The following is a 25870-nucleotide window of genomic DNA, read 5'->3' on the forward strand; positions in this document are numbered from 1 at the left end:
GAGATCATCAAACCCAACCATCAACCACCACAGTCCTGAAGTGTCACATCCACACRTTTCATGAAMACTTCCAGGGATTTATTCCTGGCAGAGACACAATTGGCAGCAGTGCCCAGGAGGTCCATGGAGCTGGTGGGGTTWGCCCTGAGCTCACAAGGAAACCAGGGCAAAAAAMCCCAAAGCTGAGGGGCAGCAGAGCCCTGCAGAAAGGACCATTCCTGGCCAAGAGCAGCAATGCCCAGCCCTTCATGGATCTGCCTGGGAATGGGCTCATCCCCAGGGTCCCTGTGTCCCCTCCAGGGGGGAATCAAGGTGCTGGCAGCACTTTGGGCTCCATCAAACTCACCCTGCTCAAATCCCACTGAGCACAAACCCCAAACACCAATGGGAACCTCCTGAGCACGTCCCGGACGGGAACAGTGCAGAGCTCCCGGCTCCCTCGGGGTCACTCCGGGCTGGAATCAGCACCACCAGCCCAGCACAACCCCACAGAAACCCCATAAAGAGCACCCACCCATCCTCAGGCTGCTGATCCCCTCCTCTCTGCCCTTCCCAACCTCACTGAGCCATTTTCCTCACAAACGCAGAGCAGGCAAGAAGAATAAGTTCACACTTGGAAAAAAAACAAACCCCACTTTCCTTTCTTTCAAGCCCAGCTTTTTTTTTTTTTTTTGGGTTCCTGACAAAGCAATATTCTCCAGGCCAGTTGGAACCTGGAAAAACACGTTCACTCAACCTAGCCACCGTGACTCCAATAACAATTATAAAATGTCCAATAAAACTTGTCTGTAATGTCAATTCGGATCTTGAAAAGCAGAATTAAGTGGCGTATCAACATTAAACTTTTATTGCTTCCTTCGCAGAGCACAAGGACTGTCAATAAAAGTCGTTCTGAACGGAGGAGAGGGCAGTAAATATTAAATAAACAGGTTTTTGTTGAAATGCTGTAAATGCACCGGGGCTGCCTGTGACACTGGGACCCTTTCTGCCTCGTGATTGAGCTCAGTCAGTAATTACCAGTGATCAATTAAGAGCCAATTAAAGGGGGCTCAATGTCTGCGTTAGGAGCTTTTATTGGGGGGACTGGGCTGTTCCAGGTCCCTGAGGCTCTGTCTGGTGTCTCCCAGCACTCCCAGGGCCCTGCTGCTCCTCAGGGACCTCCACAGAGCTGGGAAGGGGTTGGGAAGGGGATGGGAAGGGATTGGGAAGGGGATGGGAAGGGGATGGGAAGGGGATGGAGGTGACACCATCCCCAAACCCTGTCCAGGAGTGACCAGGATGGACCAAACCCAAGGTGAGAAGGGGATGAGAAAGGAGCAGTGAACATGGAAAGGTTTGGGGTGGAAGAAACTTAAAGATCATCCCGTTCCACCCCCTGCTGGTTATTTCCAGGTTATTTCATCATCATCATCATCATCATCACCATGGAATGCTTTGGGTGGGAAGGGACTGTAAAATCCTCCAATTCCAACCTCAACACCTCCCACCATCCCAGGCTGCTCCAAGCCCTGTCCAGCCTGGCCTTGGACACTTCCAGGCATCCAGGGGCAGCACAGGTTCTATGGGAATCTGTGCCAGGGCCTCCCCACCCTCCCAGGGAAGAATTCCTCCCCAGTCTCCAACCCAACCCTGCCCTCCCTCATCCTAACCAGCACAAAGGGAAATTTTTCCTTTATCCATGAGACAAAACGGGGTTTTTTTAGGGTGGGGCTGAATAAAATCCTCCCAGTACCCCACAAACCTCAGGGGTGCTGCCTGTCCCAGACACATCTGGCACCTCTGGGGTGACACCCCTGGCTCAGAGCCCTCCCTCCAGCTGCCCAAGGTCCATCCCACCCAAGCACAGCTGCCCCAAAGGCTGGGCAGAGGTCAGAGCTGATATCCAGCAGCATTCGGGCACAAACCCATCGGGTTCTCTGTCAGACCTTTAAAACCCGAGCAGCGTTTTTGTTGCTCACACAGGGAGTTTATGGGCTGCTCTCCAGTTTGATCATCAGTGTACTCACAGGAAGCAACAACAGCAGCTCCTGAATATGGATTTCGTGATGCTGAAATGATGCTGAACAAAGACAGGGCAGCGAGGGCTGAAATGGGAGAGCCTGAGAGCTTTAATGAGCTCCCTGAACKCTGCCTTAACAGAGAGGAGAGAAATCAGAGGGGCTCTGGGGAGGTATTGATGCAGCAGCTCCTGTGCTCTGAGTTTTGCACAGGTACGAAAGAAACCCACCCCAAAAAATCAGCTGGATCATGAGCACCATTAAACTTCCAAAAATTATTTCCATTCTGAGCCTCGGCTCAGTCAGTCTGGGGTTTGTGAGGAGCAGCTCAACCACTCTCAGAGATAAAGAACAACACTTGAGTCATAAATACAGACAGAAAAATCCCTTCAGAAGGGGGAAAGATGCCCATAAAAATTAACCTTTGGGGAAATGACAAGGATAAATACAGAAAAGAAAATCCCTTCAGAGAGGGAAAGACATCCACAAAAATTAACTTTYGAGGAAATCCCAAGGATCAGAGCCTTTGGATCCCAGGCTCCCATTTCTCTGCCACACAGAAACCAAACCTCCAGCATTGAGAGCATCGGGAAACACCCAGGAATTCCTGGCTGGGAGTCATCCCCTTTCCCTGGAGCCTGAATTCCCATTGTGCCCTGAGCTCAAAGGGGAATTCAGCACTGGGAAGGACCGGAGCCTCGGGAGGAGGAGCAGGATTGTCTCACCTGGAAGAGGATCTGCAGCAGCCCGTGCAGGATGCACATCTTTCGGTCCAGCAGAAGGAAGAAGGGCACCACCAGCTCGATGAAGTGGTTGACCAAAGTCTCGAAGCGATGGAACCACCACGGCGAGCGGTGCATGAAGTACGAGATGGGGCTGGGCACCGGCTGTGTCTGGAGTGGGAGAGGGAAAAAGGAATTAATCCCCTCCAGAAATGATATTCTGGCTTTATTCCTTATTTCTCTCTCTCTCAGGAGAGCCACCCTTCACCTCGGGGAACTCATTTCTTTGCAGAGAAAATGACTTAATTTAAGTTTTTTCGCGCGCCTTTAAACCGATTCCTCTTTTAAAAAACCRAGAGTTTGAATTTTCCCTTTTGTCATCGCAACCAAACCCTGTCTTCAACGAACCCCTCTGTCATTTAACACCGAAATCTTACACCCAGCTCAGCACTGAGGGATGTTAAACTGAGTGAAGATCCTCGGAGCAGATCCAGAAGCGGAGCCCAAGATTTCCTCAGGGTCAGGCCTCGGGTCAAACTGAGCCAGGAATGGAAACCAGATTTCAAAACCTCGGAGATCTGCTTTCAAAATGTTTAAAATTCAAATAAATGTGGTGGTGGAGCTGCTTTCCAAGATGGTAATTTGGGAGAGGAAAGTGTAATTCCTCTAAACATGTTCTGCTGGTTAAGGTATTTACATACTGGCCTTGGGACAATATTATGCTTTTATCAGCCTGAAAATTTTTGACACCGGGAGATTTTTCCATCCGGGACAAGAATGCTGCAAATTTTTCGAAGGGAACCATCCCAAATTCTGATCTGTTAATAAGTGCCACCCTAAGAAACCCCACAATTGGAGCAAAAATAAATATTAATTTGTCTCAGAGTATCTGACAGGCTCAAATTCTCTGGTATTGTTTTAAAATTGCGACAACAAAAAAAAGAGTGAGGCCGAAGACAYGAACGTTAATTGGAGGAGACACAACACATCTTTAAATTATTTGTAGTTAAATCCAAAATACAAACAAACCAGGGAAAATCCTGTAGGATGCGTGGCAGCCGAGCACGCTCCCCCTGCCAAATCCCACAACTATTGTAATTCCTCATTAGCAAAGCTGGGATTAATAAAGCCGCTGCTTCCCCCTTAGGACAGAGACCGCATCCTTCCTGGCCGGATGGAGCCGGGCCGGGGTCACGGAGCTCTGCCAAGGCCACTCTGTCCGGCCTGGGGGGTCAGGGCAGCCCCAGGTGCCCCCCAGGCTCCTTCCCCTCTGCCAGGACCTGCTTTGAGTTAATTCCRTGTTGGATTCCCTGCCAGCATTCCCTCGCAAAGGGAATTTTTTTTCCCCCCCCTCGATCCTGAATAGCTGAGAAATGCTTTTATCCTTCCAAAGGGGCAGGTTGCTCCCTGGCTGTTTTCCRTGTTATTATTGTTTTTCTGAAGTGCTTTGCCCAAACCTGACCTGGCTGAGGTGTGGATCCAACAGTTTGGAATGCTGGGCACTTCGGGATGAGGAGCACGGGGAGCAGACAGAACCACAGGCGTAATTAGCGACTTAGAGATGCAATTAATCCAGTAATCAGTTTTATTCACAACTGGTTTTTGGGATGAGACAGGAGAGATCACCACCCTCAACCTGCTTAAGGGCAGAAGAGAAAAAATCCAGCTTCAAATCGTGCTGCAGCTGGAAGATCAAGGTTGGARGGTGTGAGGGTGGGRWGGCCCTGGCMCAGGGTGCCCAGAGAAGCTGTGGCTGCCCCTGRAYCCYKGGRRWKKYCMARGSCMRGKTKGRMMRGGSYTKGRRSMAWYYKGGRWSRKKGRWRGKKGKWGGGGTTGGAACTGGATGGGCTTTAAGGTCCCTTCCAGCCCAACACGTTGAGGGATTTTGGGACAAACCAACCCCCAGCGATGGAGAAGTGATTCACACATCCCAGAGATCCTTTAAAAGCRGCGGGGGGAGGAGATCTCTGTGTGTGTGTGGGTTCTCCCGATGCCTTCCAGATGCTGCTCAGTGCAGGTTTCCCCGGGAACAGAGCCCTGTTTGCTCGGGATGGGGCATCAGGGCAGCAGCAGGGACCCAGAGCAGCGAGTGAATCACTGGGATTGCTGGAAAAATTCCCRGATTCCTTGGGTGCCTGAGTGCCCCAGAGCCCCAGGAGCCTCACTGGGATTTGGGGATTTGCCCCACACCTGCTGTTCCAGGGGAATCCTGTCCCACGGGAACATCCCAGTGGGGTTGGGAGTGGTGATGTCAGAGCCCAGGAGGGGGGAAAAACTTTCCAGGCTCTCCTCACTTAYTTATTCCCAGGATTTGGAGCTTCACCCTTGGCTTTGGGGCTGCTCTGAGAGGGGAATTATGGAASGGTTTGGGTGGGAAGGGACCTGGAAGATGATTTAATTCCCACTCCTGCCATGGCCAGGGACACCTTCCACTCCCCCAGGGTGCTCCAAGCCCCGTCCAGCCTGGCCTTGGACACTTCCAGGGATCCAGGAGCAGCCACAGCTTCTCTGGGTCTCCTCACCCTCACAGCGAATAATTCCTTCCCATTATCCCRCCTAACCCTGCTCTTTTTCACTTTGAAGCCATTCCCCCTCATCCTGCCATTCCAGTTCCCGACAAAGATTCCTTCTCTCCATCCCAAKGTCATCGAAAAGTTGGAGACAWCCAGTCCAGAAAAGACTGATCAAGAAAATCAAGGAATRAAGATCTAATTAACATCRGAGTTGAAAAAATTCGGATCCAAYAGGAAAGTGAAKACTGGGGGATGCTCAGCTCTGGACCAATGGACTTTGAAACGATGCATCTCTGTGAGTTTTGACTGCATAAAGTCTGAGGGAAAATCCTGTAAAAGGATGTGTGTTTGGAATAYTTTCCTTGGCACATCCTGGCCAGAGAATAAAGTAATGCCCAATTCTCTATCACCTTGAATAGAGTGCAAGAGGGTTTTTATTTTCTTCCTGATTTTCAGTGACACTGGGAAGCCTCCTGGAAGCAGCCAGGAGCTCTCCTGCACCCTGTGATCTCCTGACWCAGAGACATGGAAAACACAGCTCCAGGGAAGATGGAACGGGATGAACACCCCCAAGATGTGTGCAGGTGATGAGGGAGCGAGCAGAGACGCGGGCTCAGAGCAGCCTCCGTGAGATATAAAATTATTTTAAATAAAAAAACCATCAGCAAACCCTGGCTCTGTRTGCCAGCACAGCACCACAACCCCAGTGCCTCCCTCGCACCTCCAGCAGGCGGGGAGAAACCACCACTCCGACACCTTGGGAACTCGGGGCAGGGAAATGAATCCCATCATTCAYGGGGCAGATTTGTAAGGTGTGAGTGCTGCTGGAGGAGCTCGGGGTCTGCTCCCTGCCTCGGACCCGGCAGCTTTTACGAGGGAGTCTAAAAATACGCACAATAAACCGGCTCCTGTCCCCACGGGGTCTGGGCTTTAATTGTGAGACAGAGTGAGAACCATTAAAGGGCACAGAGTACCTGAAGCCCCCTAATTTACTGAGCACGCCCCACGGGCAGCCAACAGAGGGCCATTGTACCGCGGGGGTGATGCCGAAAATCCGGGCCCTAAACCAGAGGCTGGACAGAATTCACAGAATAAAACACAGTTCTGTTTATTGCAGGGTCTACAGGGACATTCAGGGTAATCCCAGCCCACCCAGGGCTGCACCCAAAATGGACAATGACTTACGAGTTTTTTATGCTTTATCACTTTTGTCCATTTGCACATCAGGGCTGAATCCTCCAATTCCAGCTTCAGCCAATGCAGTCATTGACTCCAAGTTGGTTCCCCCCAATTCTCTGTTGTTTTCATCTCTTGGGGCCTGGCCCAGTGAGGTGTCCTTGAGTTTGGGGCTGCAGAGGAATTGTTTTGTGTAAAAATGGGAGAGCAGGAGCTCAGCACTGTCTGTGGGGTCTGGAGTTAAACATTGAAGAGTTCCAGGGTTACACAGACATGGAAATAGAGAAGCTGAAATCCTAAGGCATCTCTGCAAACCCATCCCAGAGTGCTGGCACAGATACACACATCTCCTCTTTGGTTAAAAGAAATGGAATTCCAGAATGGGTTGGTTTGGAAGGGATGTTAAAAACCTATCCAGTGCCACCCCTGCCATGGCAGGGACACCTTCCACTATCCCAGGGTGCTCCAAGCCCCGTCCAGCCGGGCCTTGGACACTTCCAGGGATCCAGGGACAGCCACAGCTTCTCTGGGCACCCTGTGCCAGCGCCTCCCCACCCTCCCAGTGAAGGATTCCTTCCCAATATCCCATCCATCCCTGCCCTCTGGCAGTGGGAAGCCATTCTCTGTGTCCTGTGGAATCTCCTCCCCGTGACCCCACAGAGCTGCAGTGAACACGGTAGGAACGGCTCCTGCAGAGGGGACGGAGAGAAAGCCTTTGGCACCCACAGCCAAGCGTGGGGAGCAGCAGCCCCTGGAAAAGCTGGCTGGGAGGGTCTGGAATGCTTTCCCTGCACTGGGGAAGGGCCAGAGGAGCTGCAAGGCTCGGCTCTCCAGCTTCCCCAGCACCCAGGCATCAACGCATCTCTTCAGCTTCAAAGCAAAGCCTCGCTCCTCTTGTGCTTTGGACCAAAAAACGAAAAGGTTTCTTCATTGTGGAGCGTAATTACATCAGCGTGGTCCAACAGGCTTTTCCCTGCCAGTCCATCCTGCTCCAGACCCGMCCCTGGCTCCTCAGGCATCTGCAGATCAAAGCTCCACATTCCCCTTCCCGAGCCTGAGCAAGAACATCTCCCCAGAGTGGGGAGGAGATGGAGGGGTCAGTGCCAGCTGCTGGGAGGTGTGGGCAGATGGCTGTCCTGACTCTCAAACTCTCTCAAGGCTCCACAGCAACCAAGAACTCCTAAAAACCACCATTTTTGGGAATGTGGGGAGGCTCCAGAGCTTCCCCACTATGGAATGGCTCTACATGGGCAGTGAGCAGGGGGATTCAGCACAAGGATATTCCTGTAGGGAAGGGTTTGGGAAGGAAATGGAGCAGGGAACTGCCCATACTGGGGTTAAACCCAGCAGAACCTCGTGCCGGGGGTGTTTTATCCGTCCCCTCCACGTCCACGCTACCGAAATACCCACATGACAGCTGAGTGGTTCAAAACAGCCCCTTCAGAACTCGCCAGTTATTAATAAGATTCCAATCCAAAAAAAAAAAAAAAAAAAAAAAAAAAAAAAAAAAAAAAAAAAAAGAAAGAAAAAAGCTGTATCTGGCTCGAAACGCACGCTGCTCTAACATCCAGCGGGTCACGAGGGGTCGGCTCTTCGGCGGCGCAATATCCAAATAATCAAACCTCGATAAAGTCATAAAAAAAAGAGAAGTTGCCTGTGTGCTCTAGCTGGGCAGAGCTCCCCTCTCCTGGTCAATAGGAATATTCAGGCCATAGAAAAACAGACTGGGATCTGCCTGCTCGAGGCAGCCGAGCAAGCCAAGGAGATGTGTGTTTGACTCGGTGCCAGCGCGGCCATAAAATGTTGGCAATTTAGCAGAGACGTGGTGCCGCGCCACTCTCCCAAAGGACCTAAATAAACTTCAGATGGAGAACATATATTTTTACTTTTTATAYGTATAAAAAAAAATCTGCTGGTTCATTTTTAACTCCTTTCCCCAGCCGGCCCTTGCTTGGAGGTTTTTCAGCGAGGAAAAGTTAAAAGCAGGAAAAATCCGAGCGGTGATTCCCGTCTGGAGGTTGGGATTTTTAGGGAATGGTGGCTGTGGCTGCTGGGGGGAAAGGGGGCTTGGGGAGAAGACTTCCCTACAATTCCCTGCCTTGGCACCCTAAGATATTCCAGGGAATTGGTTGTTTTCCCGTTTGACCACCTCACACTCGCCAAGTCTTGGGTGGAGGTGGAAACTTTCCTGCCACGCTCAGCTCTGCTCAGGAGYACTGGGGAGACCCTGAACGATGGTTTGGAATTCCAGCAGGCTGGGAGGGGGCAGGAGGCTCCTTTCTGTTTGCTTTTCCAGGCTGCAGCCACCTCCTGGCCCGAGCCACCCCTCTCCAGGAGCAGAGCCYGCGTTTCCAGCCCCGTTTCCATCCCTGTTTATTGACACGGCTCCTCCGTGACGCGCTCCGAGCTGCTCCCGGAATATCCAGTTAATTGGGGATGGATTACAGATTCACCTATTTATTCTGGACGTTCTGGGAGARCTCCTGGGCTAAAATTACACCGAGAGCCACAGAACCGTCGAGGTTATTTGTTTGCTCAAAGCCCCGTTCAAACAACCGGCGGGGCCTGGGGCAGACGTCTCGGCTCTGCTGGGGCCGGGAGGAGCTGGTGGCACCGACTGCGGGTCCTCCCTGCCTTTGGGGACAAGGTTGGGCTGTCAAGAGATGGGGTTCAGGGAGTGGCACAGGCTGGAAAGTCCATCCATAAAATTCAGAAAACCTCCCAGATCGGCGAGTCCAACCTTTGACTCAACACCCCCGCAACAACCAAACCGCATCGTGAAGGAAAAGCAGGATTTTGGGGCGACACAAGAAGGTCCTGAAGGCAATRGAGGAGCTGGAATTCCTCCCCAGCTTTGCTGTTTCCATCAGATGGTGCTGTTCTGTCTCTCGTCCCGGGATTTTCCACCTCGGGAACGCGCTCCCTGGTCCGCAGCTCCCCTTCCCTGCGGATCACTCACCAATATTTTAAATTGCCATTTAAGAGCATATTGCAAATGTGATCCTTTAATTGGTCACCGTTATGGCTCTCTATTAGAGAAGACAAGTTTTTCCACACAAGGTAAGCCCTGAAAATGTTTAAAAACAACCCAGAGCTGATGTATTTATTATGCATTTCTCCCTATATAAATAATTCCATGAAAAGGGACGTAGTGAGTGGAAACTCCATTTAAAATGTGATCCCAGATGGTGGCAAAGCTCTAAAATTGCAAGGCAACATGTAAAGAAAGATTAACGACCTCGAACAGGCCCAAATTTATGAGGTGAAAGCCCCTGTAATCCTGGAGAAAAATGATACCAAACCTTCGAGCAGACAGCAAGAAAATACCTCTGCTCACTTCAGGTGCCCTCTGCCATTTTGCATTTTCGTTTAATGCCCATTATTTGGGGTTCACTTGGTGCTTTCTCCTGTGGGCCAGAGGTTTCGCTTCGGTTCATGAGCACACTGGGGGGATTTGCCAGCTCCCACCAGGCACCAGGATCCATGGATAAATCAGGAAAATGGGAATAGCGATGGGAATGAGCCAGGGAAAGGAGGGAAATGAGAGCCAGGACACCACGGCGAGCCTTGAGCGTCACTGCGAGACCCAAAGCTCTGCCATCGGGTGGGCTGAGGTGACAGAGATTGACAATTCCAAACTCAACCTCCTGCTCTGCCTGGGTGGGAAATATTCCAAAGGGAAGGATGTCCCAAGGAATGGGGGTCATCCCAAGCCAGCAGCATCTTCCAGGCTCTTAACCAGCCAGGGCAGACCGGGCAGCACAGAGTGTTCTCCTGGGATCTCCTGGGATCCCCTGGAAACGCTCCTGTTCATCCCCCTGCCCATTCTCACCTCTGGACTATTGCACTGACACGTTTGTCAGTGCACTGGCATTTTATAACCTTTCCAGCAGAGCTCCTGGCACGCTCTGGTGCCTTGAAGGGCAACCCTATGGCTTTGGAGAGTGAAAGMACATCCTTCTGAATATGATCCTGAACACCTTCCTGAATACCATCCTGAACATCATCCTGAGCATCCTTCTGAACATCATCCTGAACACCTTTCTGAGCATCATCCTGAACATCTTTCTGAGCATCCTTCTGAACACCTTTCTGAATATCACCCTGAGTACCTTTCTGAACATTCTTCTGAACTTCCTTCTGAACATCTTTCTGAGCACCTTCCAATGGCTACACCCACTCAGAGGATCCAGAGCTTCACCCTCTCACTCACAACCCCAAAACCACTCCACAGCCTTTCATCCCTTTATTTTTTTTTCCCTTTAAAAAATCCAGTGCTGAATCCAGGGCCAGCCTCCTTCAGAGGGCTTTTTTTTTCAGTGTGTGCTCACAAACAGGAGCTCAGCACCAGGTCCAGGAGCACAGGGAGCCCCGGCTCGTGCCCGTGTTTGGACGAGGCACCGCCGTGGCCTGGACGTTTACAGCCRGGTTGGGGTTTGTTTGTTTTTCTCCCCCACTCCACAACTCGAGACAAACACTGGGAGCTTTCATAAAAGGTGCTCACAAAGGGTAAATTGTGCCACGAGGCGCCGACTACCTGGTCAGCCACTGGAATTCTCYGAGCTGGAACGGCACCGAAGCCGGGAGGGGGAACTCGTTTAACTCTGCAGCTGCCCGGGAGGCAGAGCACGCTCAGCACAGAGCTACAGAATCCTTCAGRRWGGGAAAGAGCYCYRAGATCACTGAGTCCAAGGCCACCACTGACACATGTCCCCAAGTGCCACATCCACGCGGTTTTTWAACCCAGCRCCAGCTCCGCAGGAACCRCCRCGGGTGATTCAGTTCCRAACTTCCTGTTCATCCAGGAAAATTTCTAGAGCAAGATGGGATAAAAATGAGACACCAGGGAAAACCAGGCTGCTGTCTCCAAGACAGAGCCAGAAGTTTAGGAGAGTTTATTTCTGTTTTAGGCTTTCTCCCGAGTAACAAAGGATGCAGCCGGAAAGAATTTAGGACAAGCAAAACAAGGCACAAGAAAACTCTTGGCCGTGAGGAGCTGAGGTACAAAATATGTTGGGTGAACCCAGCAGCCAATTCTGCTCCCCCTCACCAACAAATGAGGGCCTGGAGGGGCAGGACAAGGGGGAACAGCTTCAAACTGAAAAAGAGGAGAATTAAATCAGAGATTAGTGAGAAATCCTTCCCTGGGAGGGTGGGGAGGCCCTGRCACAGGGTACCCAGAGAAGCTGTGGCTGCCCCTGGATCCCTGGRAGTGTCCAAGGCCAGGCTGGATGGGGCTTGGAGCCGACAGGAATGGTGGGAGATGTCAGGGTTGGAACTGGATGGGTTTTAAGGTCCTTCCCATCCCAAATCAGTCTGATTCTGTGATTTCACGAACGGCACCTCCCCAGCAGTGACACAGGCACTGCATCTTCTGGTGTGCCCATCACCCCAACAACTCATCATTCCAACAACTCATCATCCCAACAACTCATCATTCCAACAACTCATCATTCCAACAACTCATCATTCCAACAACTCACCATCCCAAAAACTCCTCTTTAAACCACTAAAGGGTTAAAATAGTGACTCTTACAAAACCATGACAATTCTGCAGGCCGTAACACACACAGAGACACAGAAATTTAAATTGTGCTAACGCTAGGAACCAGGCTGGGGCATCTTCAGACTCCTGGATACTGCCCTTAGAAATGTGCTTCCTTAGGTAAAAACAACAATTACCAACATTTCAAAGGATAAAATTTCAGCAAATCTCTCCAGCACACCCCAATAACTCCAGTGGTTTCCCTCCTGACACAAAAACGTGACGGATTTCCAGCGGCACGTGCCGGAGCTGGGAGCTCTCCCATTCTCCAGGAGGGAAGAAGCCTCTCCCAGCAGCACCACTCAACGTCCAAAATCCTTCTGCCTCGAGCTCTGGCAAGTTTTGCCCTTGTGCAATCGCTCGTTGTGTAAGTGTTGCCTGTTCCTACGCTTTTCTTATTAAAAAAATAAATAAATTCCCCAGGCAGATAAATTCCACCCAATAAAAGTGTCGCTGCTCTATCCCTGCGGACGTAATAACGCCCTCACTCTTGTCCCGGCTTGGAGCGCTCACAAATCACCCTTATAAATAAATCTGCCAACCCAAGGCAAACAGCTCGTTTTTAATAAAGCCTTTTACCTCCTTTCCTAACGCCAAGCAAGACCCTGGAGCAGCTCAGTGCCCCAGGGATGGCAGCTCCCAGCTCCGTGCTGGCCRACCCCGGTGCCACCCTGGGGCTCACGCCCTGTGTTTTCCTGGGACAGGTTTTGGGCTGGATTTTTCCAGCCTGGCGCCAACCCAGGGCTTGTGCCCTCTGTTTTTCTGGGGAATATTTGCAGCTGGATTTATCAATCCCAATGCCACTGTGGAGTTTGGGCCTTGTCTTTACCTGGGATCAGTTCTGGGCTTGATTTCTTCATTGTGCCCTGTGTTTTCCCAGGACAGGTTTGGGGCTGGATTTCTCCATCCTGGTGTTGTCATGGGATTGGTTTGTGCCCTGTTTTCCTGGGACAGGTTTAGGGCTGAATTTCTCCATCCCAGTTCCACCCTGGGGCTCATGCCCTGTGCTTTCCTGGGACAGGTTTGGGGCTGAATTTCTCCATCCTGGTGCCAACATGGGATTGGTTTGTACCCTGTGTTTTCCTAGGACAGGTTTGGGGCTAAATTTCTCCATCCCAGTGCCACCCTGGGGCTCGTGCCCTGTGTTTACCCAGGCTGTGTTTTGGGCTGAATTTCTCCATCCCAGTTCCACCCTGGGGCTCATATCCTGTGCTTTCCTGGGACAGGTTTAGGGCTGAATTTCTCCATCCCAGTACCCACCTGGGGCTCGTGCCCTGTGTTTTCCTGGGACAGGTCTTAGGGCTGAATTTCTCCATCCCAGTTCCACCCTGGGGCTCGTGCCCTGTGTTTGCCCAGGCTGGACCTGTGTTTCGGGCTGGACCTCTCCCATGTCCCGCACGGCCGGCACCATCCCGTCCCCGCGGGATTTCCAGCCGAACACTGCTCCCATTGATGCGGCGGGGCCGGGGCGATGCCGGGGCGGGGACGGAGGGGCTCTGCCGGCCGAAATGCGGGCCCGGCCGGGTGTTGAACATTCCCAGTCCTGCCGGGCCGTTCCTCCTCGCTGCCGCCTGTCAGTCAGCCCCGGCGATGTTTATTTGAACGGCCACTTGCGGTCAAGGCTGGTGCCAGTTGCGCGGCCGCGGTTCTGCGGATTTCGCGCYGGGGACTCGGCCCCCGGCTCCCCGAGCACAGGAGGGAGGCACAGCCGGAGCTGCCCGGCCTAATGGGAAACAACTGAGCTCTTCCAGCAGCCCCTGCTCAGCGTTAACCCTTGCTGGGCTGGCTGCATCCCCRGCTCGGCCTTCCCCCATCATCCCGTATCCATCCCGCCAGTCCTTGTTCCATCTCCTGCTCCCCAAATTCCCTCGGCAGTCAAACATCTTGGGGGGATGATCTGAAACTGCTGGAAGGAGCAGGGAATGCACTCAGTTGCTTAAAGAAGCAGTTTTTGGAGGAAGGAGAGGGTTTTTATAGCCCCCATGGATTTAGCATTGTTCCAAGGGCACAGGACAGAGCTGGGAGTGATCACGGAATGACGGAGGCTGGAAAAGCTCTCCAAGATCATCGAGACCAGCACCAGGTCAACCAGAGCGGAGCACTGAGCGCTCCTGGAGGACTGGCACATGCCCAGGACACAAAGCCAGCCCATCCCTGACAGGAACCTGGCCCCAGAACAGCCCCGATCCCAACCCCAAAGCTCGTGGAGAGCGAACGAGCCCCCGCTGCTCCATCAGAGCCGGGGCCACGCTCAGATGTGAAATGACCCGGGGCCCGCAGCACAACCCTGCATCGTTCCTGACGGCCTGGACCGGCTCCAAGATGCTAATCAGCCCCAGATTAAGTCATCAAGCAAACTGATGAGCAATCACATTCTGTCAGTGCAGCTGGCCGGCATTACCCGGGAGCCGCTCCCGCCGCCGAGAAAAGGCGGTTCTGAGCTGATCCAGCGGGAAAGGAGTGGGGCTGAGCTGCCATGGGCTCTGCACGGCTCAGCTCCAGCTCCCGGCCCCATCTATGCTCCCAAAATTTGCCCCTCACCACCCTCAGGTGACAGATGTGGCTGTGGCCATCCCAATCTGGTGGCGCATGGCTGCTCCCGCTCCCAGACCATCCTAGAGCACCCCAGAGCATCCCAGAACAGCCCAGAGCATCCCAGAGCACCCCATAACACCCCAGAGCATCCCACAGGGTATCCTAGAGCACCGCAGAACACTCCAGAGCATCCGAGATCACCCCAGAACATCCCAGAGCACCCCAGAGCATCCCAGAGCATCCCAGAGTTCCTGAATTCCCACACACAGCAAGAGGCAGCTTTGTTCTCCAAGGGGAAGCACCAGCCTGTGGAATTGCTTTAGCTGGACCRGCACAGACACTGTTAATAACTGTGAGCGACAATAATTAACACWAACCCGTTAATAGTGAAGCGCAGGGAAAACTGATGCTCAAATCCCAAGTTCATTTGGTGGGAATTTTGGGAAAGGGAAGAGATTCCAGGCTCGAACCCAATGTAACCCCACAGGGTCTGCCGAGCTCTCATACAGAGATCCCCAAAACCTGCTCAGGAGGAGAAGAAGCCAAAATGTCCAATGAGGAGATGCAAAAAACCTCTGCAAGTATCAGCATAAAACACTAATTCTGATTATTTTTTTTTTTTTTGCTCCAAAAACAAATATGATAAAAATAGATAAATGCTGTCAGTATTCATGAAGAGAAGGATTTCTACTTGTATTTTAATACTGTTTAARAAGAAACAAATTAACCAGAATTGCTATCAGGGAATTTACTCTTTTCATGGGTCTTAGACATGGATACACAGCACCACATCCACAACCATCCCTTCCCTGTGGTCTTCTCATCACTTTTTCCATCACCAATGGAGCATTTTCCATACCCTATGGAATGTTTTCCATACCCTGTGCTTCATCAGGCCTCAAAAAAGGCAGATATAAATATAAATATAACGATATTAATATATACATACATACACAAATACAGAAAAATATGCTTATATAGATATATCAATATACAAATATACAATATATATCAATATACAAATATACAGTATGTTAATATATCAATATACCAATATACCAATATAGCAGTATACCAATATACCAATATGTAAATATATCAATATATCAATATATCAATATATTTATATATTTATATATTTATATATTTATATATTTATATATTTATATATTTATATATTTATATATTTATATATTTATATCAATATATCAATATATCAACCCAAGTGCGATAAGAGAGGGTCGGACTCTTCCAGCCCCCAGTGCACACCTGGCTCCAGTGAGGTCCCAGCTGCCCCACACCCTCCCTCTGGAATGGAGCACTGGATTTGAGGTGATGATCCTCCTGGAAAGCCTGAGAGGTGAGAATATCGTTCACCACATCCAGCTGATGTTTTCCAATTTTTTCAGTGCCTGATGGGAGCTCCTCTGGGAACTCTGCATCCATGGGGAGATTCTCCTCCCAGCCCTTGGGAGCCTTAGCTGAACCTTCAGCATCCTCCTGAGAATTCATTCCCTAACCCCAAAACCTTCATCCCATGGCCTTCACCAGCTCAAATTACCCCAAAATCCCAAATAATACAGAAATAGGAACACATCAATCCAAATAAAGCCCCCAGGAAAGCACAGCTCCACCATCGCACCCAACAGAGCCCGACCTGCCTCTCACTCATGCTTGGACTAAAAAATAAAGAAAAAGAGAAGAAATTCTGCATTTCAGGGCAGGTGAACGGAGACGAAACCAGGACACAACGTCAGACGCTTTGTAACAAACCCTGGGAATACCAAGGCCGAGCCGGGCCGCGTTAAAATTCAAGGCTAATTTAAAATCTTGTTCCTCAGTGCAAAAGCTGGAAAGGCGCCCAAGCAGAGGGAGGAGGGAAAAAATAATAACCGAGCCAATTGTATATTTCTCCTAGAAATTCCATGTCAGGAGGTACCTCAGCACTGCACCCGYGGGCTCCAATTTCAATAAATCAACACAGCGTGCGGGGCAACGGTAGCACAGAGCCCCGCTCTCTCCGCAGGCTCCAGCCAGGTAAAATCACCAGGAACAAAATGCCCATTCTTCCCGCTCCTTGGCACGGGGACAAATCCCTCTCTGCACCTCGCTGGGCCGAGGGAGCAGTTATTAAACGCAGTCGGAGCYGCCTTCGCAGCCGGACCGGGATCAAAAACGGTGCGAGCGCCGCCGGCCGCGGGGAACCCGGGGAGCAGGAGCAGGATGAGGCCACCCCATGCACCCCACTGCCCATCTGAGATGTTAAAGGATTTGGATTTGGGATCAGAGCACAGCTGGGTGGACACAGAGCCCTGCCCAGAGCTGGGCAATTGATTTTGGCTGATCATTTATGGATTATTCCAGCCCCGTCCCGAGCGCTGTCGAGAAGACGAGGAGGTGAGAGGAGCTCTGAGCTGCCTYGTTTGCTCATCCCAAATGTGCCTGYACRCAAAAAATCCYGCTGGTTTTGGGTGGGGAGCARTTTGTCCGTGTCTGGGACACAGGAATGTGAGTGCCATGGAAATAGCAAGGAAATCAGGGCTCAGAAAGAGTTAGGGGAGGGAAGGAGCACGAAGAAGGGATGGCCCTAAAACACAACATTCAATCAATGATGTGAACAAGTCTCTGCATCCCTTGATTTCCACATTTGTCATCCCCCCATAAGGACATCTCACAGCATTTCTACCCCAAATCATTTTTTATTTCCTTTGCAATCAAGCCTTCTTCTCTGCTGTCAGTTCATTACTGGATGGAGTTTGTTAGCTCCAACTCCAGACAATATCTCCAAGGATAATGGGAAAAACCAGGGCTTGGAGCTGTTCCTTTCCCTTCTAACTCAGTGCTGACAAGGAGAACAAAAAATGTAGATTGGGACTTCTATTAACAGATTCACTTTTTTTTTTGCCCCTGAAATTTGAATTTTCACTGAGTCTCCCAGCATGTGGGATTTAAGAAAGTTCCGATGGAGAGAAATGGGATTTATTCCAATCCCAACCAGAATGTCCAAGTGGTCACTGGGTCCAGCCACCTCCAGAAATCCCTCCTGGAAGCCACGTGCCAGTGGAAGATGTCCCGGAGCCAGTGACCCTGAGTGCTCCAGAAACCCAGCAGGGAAAAGTAAAGACTTCAGGATCCAACTATTCCATAAAAAACCCAGTCAACCCAAATATAGCCATGGGCTCATCCTTGGGGAAACAGCTGGACGTGGCACTCGGTGCTCTGGGCTGTGACAAGCTGATGGTCGAGGTCCCAAAGTGAGAAATGATGATCCTGGATTCTGCAAATCAGTGATTTTCGGGGCCAACATTACACAGCTCGTAGGAAATTTGGATTTTCCCTGACATTCTGCAGCGTTTCTGTGCAGACACCAACTTTCCCTGGATCACCCTCAGCTATTTGTTGGTTTTGAATTCCATCTTCAGCTTGCCACATAAAACACCTCGGAGACTTTGTGCCTTCCATGAAATATTTCAGAAGGCAGCTCCTCGCCCACACAGGCAGCTCAMAGTGTGCCCCAACCCCAAAAGAACTGCTAGAACCTCTGCAGTTAATCRCTGATTAACATATTCCCAACTCCATGCATTAATTAAAATAAAATTAACAGGCTGGGGAATAAAACTCCTGAACAGGACTGGCCGTTAAAACGTCTTTAGCACAGCACAGCCAGCAATTTCCTCCTATATTTAGGGAAAAAATTATTATGGAGGTGACCACTGCTTGGTGTTCATAAAAATATTCCCGAGGATTGGGAACAAGCTGGGAAAAATGGGAAGAACCTCGGGGTTGGATGGATGGGAGAGTCCATGGCTTCTCTGCATGGAGCAGCCAGAACAGAAAAATGTGGAGAGGGATAATTTTAATGGGATTAAAATTAATTATCTCCCCAAATTAATAAACTAAATTAATATAAATAGTAAATAAGAATACAAACAATTATATAAAATATATTCAAATATACTATATAATATACTATATATATATATATATACTATATATATATACTATATATAATATACTATAATATACTATTATATAAAATATATTAAAATATATAATTTATAGAAGTATAAATAATATATATTATAGAAATATATAAATATATAACGTAAATATATGAATATATAACATATATTAATAGATTAAAATACATAAACATATATAGATATATAAATATAAATAATAAATATAAACAATATAAAATAATATAAATATAAGTAATATAAAAAGAAATTAAATTGATAAATTGGGACCATTTCAGCTCATTAATTATGACATTTTGCAATGGGAAGCACGGGAGGGGCTGACCCAACCCAAAGGCAGMAGGAGGGAACTTGGTCCTGGAGCTGCCAGAGGCTCAGAACGGGATTCCCAGATGAGGTGGAGCCGGAAAAGGATCAGATCCAGCTCTGGGAGAGGGAACCCAAGTGAGCAGCGGGATTCCCAAATCCAGCTGGATGTGGATCAGAGAAGAGGGGATCTCTAGGGCAGTCCAGCTCCTCTGGTGCCAACCTCTCACCCATGGATGGGATCCAGGCCCTTTTTCCAAAAGCAGGGAATGCCGGGAACATCGGTGTGGAGAGGCAGAGAGCTCCTCTTTGCCTTGTCCAACAGAGATATTCCAACTTCATCCCTCCTGTTTTTTAGGATTCTCCCTAAAAACACAGCTCATGTGGAACAGGAGGAGGAACTGCTTCAGGGAATTCGGGATAAGCTGCCACAACCACTGGAGAGAATGGAGCACAGGGCACTGAATCTACTGTTCTGTGATGAAATTATCACACATGTCACTGGTGCAACATTTTTAACCATAAATTTTAGGCCGAAACCCTCAAAATCATCACCGCAAATGCCAAATTCTAAAAAGCAAAAACTTAAGGTTTTTCGTGAATTTTTCAATGAAATCTTCCTGCTGCATTTGAAACGGGAACCTACAAAAGGAGCGAATTTGTCATGGATCACTCCCACGAATAAAACACAGACAGTGGTGCATATTGATAATCCACTCAGATCCCACTCCTGGCTGGTGGGGAAGGGGTTAATCCTCRGAACGCTGGCWCTTTATGGYGCACACAGAACGAGCTCCCACCCCRAAAGCTGCCTGGCATTAAGGGCGCTGGAACTCCATAACAATTTATGAACTGGACTCRGGGTTTTTTACACCCCGGACAAGCGGCGGCGAGGCAGGAGGTCYGAGGAAGGCGGGGGTTAAAGGGGATCCTGCAGTGCCTGAATTCCCTTCAATAACTCAGCACGTGGCCATTAGCCTGCTTTACCTGCCTGGCTTAGGAAGAGCTGATGAAAACTTTTAATCTGCTCCCCAGTGACTCCAGGCACAGGAGATTGTTTGGTCGGGAGCGTGGAAATATTTTAAAAAACCCAAAAAGCAAACCAAAACAAAACTCAAATCACCCCTGCCCAAAAAACGCTGAGAAACACCCCAAAATATATAGAAAATATAAACATATAAAATACATATATATATATATATAAATATATAAATATATAAATATATAAATATATAAATATATAAATATTAAATAAAATAAAATAAAAAGCAGGGAGTGGGGTTGCCCAGCCCTCAATAGGGTTTTAGGATCAAACACAGGGATTTAAGAGCTCAATAGGGATTTAGGAGCTCCATCCTGGCTGTGGGTGACACTGCCCTGTCCAGGTTAGGGATGGATGGGATACTCAATTCCTCCCTGTGAGAGTGGTGAAGCCCTGGAACAGAAATCCCAGAGAAGCTGTGGCTGCCCCTGGATCCCTGGAAGTGTCCAATTTGGGGGTTTGAAATCCCCCAGAACCCGACCCCTGCCCCTCCCATCCCTCTCTCCTCAGAGCTCTTTCAATCTTTCAGCAGATAAGAAAATTAAAGCTCAATTAGAGCTACTGTAACTCCCCAACTGTTTAGACATCATTGTCTAAATAAAATAAAGGGTTTAATTAGCAGGATCATCAACACGAAGGTAGATTTGAATAAACATTCAGTCACAAGCAATTAAAGTTTCTCTCGACAAGAGCAATCTCGGCTGGACGCAGATGTTTTTAATAACGCAAATATTTTTCCTACTCAGAATAATTAAGCCCACTATTTTCAAAAAGGAACCCCGCAAAGGCTGGTGCTGGGAATAATCAATATTTCCTGTTCTGCCCCGAGAATCACATCATCCTTGAATCCTTGATAAGGGAATTTTCAGCAGCAAGGGAAGCATCCTCACTCTGAGGACTCACAAAAAATATTTTAGTGTCCTGCTTTTGTCAAACAGAAAACCCCTGGCCTTTAAAGGTCTCTCCCAGCCCAAARCATTCCAGAATTCCCTGATTTCACCTGAAATAAGGATAYGAATGGAAGCAACTTACACCCATGGACACCGGGTTTCTATCCATTAATACAAATGGGATTAATGCACAATGGGATATTTTTAGGGGCAGGTTAGGGAGGACTCACAGAAATGATCTCCTGTGATAGATTTGATGAAGTTCCAAACCAACTGACCACTCTGGGCATGTCCCACCCTGCAGATATCCCAAAATGTGAGTGTTCCTGCTCTGTGAGCCCTTTGACTCAGTCAAAAGCTGGATTTGATGATCCTGGAGGTCTTTTCCWACCTAAATGAKTCCATCCCTGCAAGGACAGTGGTTTGGAAGCTTTCAYCCCTACAGGAATATGAATATTTTATTATTATTTAACACCCTCTGGATGGGCTTTGCTCTGTGTGGAAACCAAGGGGAAGAATGCGATGGTGGAAATAAATAAATAAATTGATGTCTCTGGAATGAATTCTGGTGGGGACGGGGGCAGCTCCTGTCGGTGCTGAATTCCTCCTCCCRTGGCTGATCCATCTGCACACGCCGCTAATCAGCTCAGCTCTGCCTCCCCTCCCACCCCCTCCTGCCCTGAATTGCATTTAAAGCACAAATAAGAATAATAAAACATCATAAAAACGTCACCAGACAGAGCAAATACACCAGAACCCCAAACCTGCTCTCGCCGATATTTTGTCCCAGCCCCTATAAAATTAACTTTTACAACTTTTACTGGCAACTCCAACCTTGGCTGAAATTATTCTCTGATTACTGTGCCCATATATCTCAGGGCAGCCAGTGACCCTCATCCAATTACCTCCAGGAACACTCTGCACACATCCAGGCTCCACAATTAAATCTGGGATAACGCACGCCCCGCTCCCAGGGCGRAAAAGCCTCCCTGAATGATTTGGAAGGTGGCAAAAAATAAGTTTAAAAAAAAAAAGAAAGAAAAAATAATTTGCTCTTTTAATCCTAAAATCAATCATGCACAAATTTTAATGGCCCGGGAGGGTTGTGAGGGCTTTTTTTTTTGTTTTTCAAACAGGAAAAAAACAAATAAAAGCCCCTCAACATGCACAGTGCTGGCTTTAATTTCCTTGAGTAAACAGCGTGTTGGAGGGAAGAGGAATACCTGGAATTTYGGCTCGTTACTGCCCCATGGAATATGGCTGCAGGGCCAGGCCTGGCTGGGGGTTAAGCCTGGCTTAGTGCAGTTGCTCCAGCCCAAGTGCTAGGTCAGGATTTAATGGGTTTACAAGGACCTTCCAATGGCTTTCCAGTGCCTTTCCAACGATTTTACAATGGCCTTACAACAGCTTTCCAATGGTTTTCCAAGGGCTTTCCAATGGCTTTCCTATGGTTTTCCAATGGCTTTCCAAGGGCTTTCCAAGAGCTTTCCAATGATTTTCCTTTCCACGTGGAAAGCCTTGTCCTGCCTCTGGGATGTCCCAAATCAGATCATCCCTGGAGTCACAGGAACATCCCAGAACCATGGGATGGTTTGGGGTGGAAGGGACCCTAAAGCTCATCCCATTCCTACCCCATCCATGGGCAGGGACACCTCCCAAAAYCCACTGGTRACTTCTTTKMAATTTCAATTTAAGAACATGAATTGTAATATAAATGATATAAAATATAATTGTAGACACTTGAGGTGTTCATTCCAGGGTARCAGCACGGTCCAGAAGCTTGAATTTGCCATGCAGAAAACCTGCAGAGACTGAACTACAAAAAGGCAGAAAATCCCAACTCTTAGAGATTTCCAGACTTGCTCCAGCAGCATTCCCAAAATCCACAGCGAAAGGATAAATAAGGAGTGAAACAGTGCAAATCGTCCCCAAAAAAAGATGGAACTGAGCACAAAAACCAAATCTAATGAATAACCAAGAAACTCCAAATTCAGCAGCCCAAGAGAGGGGCACAAATAGCATCAAAAAGAATCCTAAAATCTCCCAAGCTGGAAAGGACCCCCAAGGATCACCAAGTCCAGCTCCTGGTCCTGCAYRGGACAATCCCAACAATCCCACCCTGGARCAGCCAGCTCCACCTGAGCCTGCTGAGCTCTGCTCACCAAGGGCACCACCCTGATGGCAAAAATCGGATGAGAGATGAACCCATCATCCCTGAGGATTTTAGGAACCAGCAGAAGAGGAAGCCACGCTGAAAAGAGCTGTGAGGAAATCCTCCCAGGGAAAGAATTCCAAAGGACAGGCAGGGAATGGGGCAGGGGAGCGGGAGAACGGGAGAGGGAGGAGAAGGTCCTGTGATGGCCTCAGGTATTCCATGAGCAGATCCTGCCTTGGGCTGGGATGGACAAAGGGCTCCTTCTTCCAAAGGGACAGGGAGCCATGCAGAACATTCACCATGGCTAATTAATTTTGGCCCCTCAATTACCAGGGGGATCTCGTGACACAGCTTCATTTGGAGCCTCTTTTTTCCCTTCCTTTCTTCATAAACAAAAAGCAGATAAGCGTGACACCTTCAATGGCTTTACAATGGCTTTACAATGGCTTTACAATGGCTTTGCAATGGCTTTACCATGGCTCTACAATGGCTTTCCTGCCAGCTCATCCCATGTGGAAAGCCCTGTGCTGCCTCTGGGAGTCCCTCATCCCAAATCAGATCAGCCCTGGAGCCACAGGGACATCCCAGAACCATGGGATGGTTTGGGGTGGAAGGGATCTTAAAGCTCATCCCATTCCAACCCCATTTATGGGCAGGGACATCTCCCATTGGAAAATCCATCAAAATTCTCTGGATGATGGAAATGCAACTGGAAAAGGGAAAAGCACTAGAAATRGAATTGCTTTAGAAATCAAAGCATAAAAAAATACAAAAATCAAAAAATCCAATTTTGTTACAAAAGATTTGCTGCCTCGGTTGCTGTGTTCAGGCAGGAGATGCCTGGAGTTCCTGGACAAAAACCACAGGAATAAACAAAAAACACTCTGGGATTTTTTTTTAACTGGAAAGGGAAAAGCTGCTGTTTCCACAGCCCAACACAGATTTCCCCAGCAGCAGCCACATTAAAATAATTCACCCAACACGCCGTGGTCATGGGGAGCTGGGGACCTTCAGAGCCAAACTCAGCGTGACAAAAACGTGACAACATCTCAGTAACCTCGGGGTGAAGCCCTGGGGAGAACCCAAAATGCTCCCTCCTCCTCCTGYCCCTGCCCAGGACACGGAGCAGCCACAAATTCCCAGTGTGCCTGGGAACAACGAGGACATTCCTCCACCCACCCCAGCCCTCCCACGGGACAGTCCAGGGCCTGCTGCAGAATCAGCCAAATTTGATTTAAAGGCACCAAGGCCATTCCCTGAGCCCACAGAGGGCTGGAAACAAACCCTGAAGCCGAGAGTTTGCCCCCAGAGCTTTGACATCCATGAGGGAATTCCACGGAGTAGAGTCTGAAAGACCAGGATTGACCATGCTGGATAATATAAAATATTTTCAGTATTTAACAGGAGTCAGAGCAGGGTGTTTGTGACACTGGAGCCGCTGATGGAATTCCTGCCACCGAGAAAATGGGAATATCCCATCCTCACCATGGAGCAGAGCAGGTGCTGAGAACCACAAGGTGTCTCGGAATTCCTTTTTTTCAATCAAGATAAGCCTTGGATCCCTRKRRWRWSMMSAKMYCYSYRMRMSYSWKATAKARTTTGAGAAGAGGAGCAGCTCCTGATGTTTTTGGGGCACTCCAAAGGCTGCTTTAAATGAAAAATGAAAAATGAGAAAGGAGGAGCCTGTCCTGCCACACAACTCAACACAAAGCACATTTTGGAGCAAACTTCAAAAGTTTGAACCATCTCTGAAACGCGGGCACGGAATAACTTCAATTTGGCAAAACATCAGCCGTGCTTGGAACCCCCAAATTCAGCCAAAGGAATGCTGAGCCTGGGAGGGACGGTTCACAAAGAAGATAAAGGATTAAATTTCTGCGAAATCTCAAGCAATAAAATCAAATTCGAGCTCGGAGRGAAGGGAATGGGAAAGRCCGATGTGTGATTGCTCRGTGAAATTTGTGTTTTGTTCACTTRAGAGGGACATTTTGGAGTTTATGAAAACCAGCTGCTGTCACAGACACACATCCACGGGGCTGGAATGGGGATGTGATTTATCCCGTGAAATCCGTGAATGGAACGAGACAGAGCTCTCAATATCTTCTATAATAAATTCTTTCAGCAGGTAAAACCAAATCCTGGAGCAAGTTTTCCTAATGGGTTACAACGACAAAAATCAGGAATCCAAGAGGTCCGGATGGTTTTTAATTTTTACTGGTTTGAGGCTCTCCAAAGGCATAAAACCATTAAAAATGTGGAATATTTAATGRTGAGTTAATTACTCCCCACTGACACCCAGTGAGTGCCCCTGACACCCCCATGGCACTCTCAGGACCGCGAGGAACGAAATTCCCTGCAAAGAATTCTTCCCAAGATGCTTTTAGGAGAGCAAATTTTGGCTAAAAGTCCAACATTTGGCTAAAATCCCACATTGCGTAAGCTATCCCTTCCCAGCACGAACTCCTGACTGTGTCAGGTATTGTGGAAACTCCCGGCTCCGCAGCCAAACCCCATTCCTGGGATTTGCTGCCCCTTGCTCCCCATTCCCAAATTATGRGACAAGAGGTTCAAGGTCTGGCATYACCTGGGCAGGTCGGGCTCAGATCTACSAGCTGGAAAARTGGGATCACCCTCARGAAACCARGRTTTGGGAAGGGGAATGAGATCCACRGATGAAGRAAGGATCAAAGGAAGGGGAGAGGGAGGAGATTGCAAGAATTCAGATCAATTCTCTGCTCTTTAGGATCGAAAGCAGCTGTTCTGTAACAGCAGGAGAAACAAACTTCATCATTTCCCTCACTATTCCAGGATAAAAATTCCTGCCTGGAACCTCCAGCAGGCCCTAAAAAACAGGAGGTGGATGAGAAATCTCCAGGGAAATCCCTCAGTGTGTGGATGTTTCCTGTGGGAATGTCAAAGCACCCTACAAAGGGCTCTGCTGCCACAAACCCCACCAGGATTGGCTCCACCATCACAGGGGATGGGGCCAAAAATACAGGAAAAGGCCAA

At 48.9% G+C, this 25870-nt stretch overlaps 1 protein-coding gene across 1 annotated transcript in view; it reads right to left on the reverse strand.

Moving 5' to 3' along the window:
- The window catches only part of LOC130576531 (lipase maturation factor 1-like), an 80901-nt gene that overhangs the window by 34673 nt on the left and 20358 nt on the right, over nucleotides 1–25870 (reverse strand). Inside the window, exon 4 of the mRNA XM_057371275.1 lies at nucleotides 2723–2890. Coding sequence (XP_057227258.1) covers nucleotides 2723–2890 — 168 coding nt within the window. The remainder of the gene's footprint in view (nucleotides 1–2722; nucleotides 2891–25870) is intronic.

Source organism: Malurus melanocephalus, unplaced genomic scaffold (assembly GCF_030028575.1).
Source record: "Malurus melanocephalus ecotype Western Australia unplaced genomic scaffold, MMel_1.1 scaffold_143, whole genome shotgun sequence".
In the NCBI taxonomy this organism is placed as follows: domain Eukaryota; kingdom Metazoa; phylum Chordata; class Aves; order Passeriformes; family Maluridae; genus Malurus; species Malurus melanocephalus.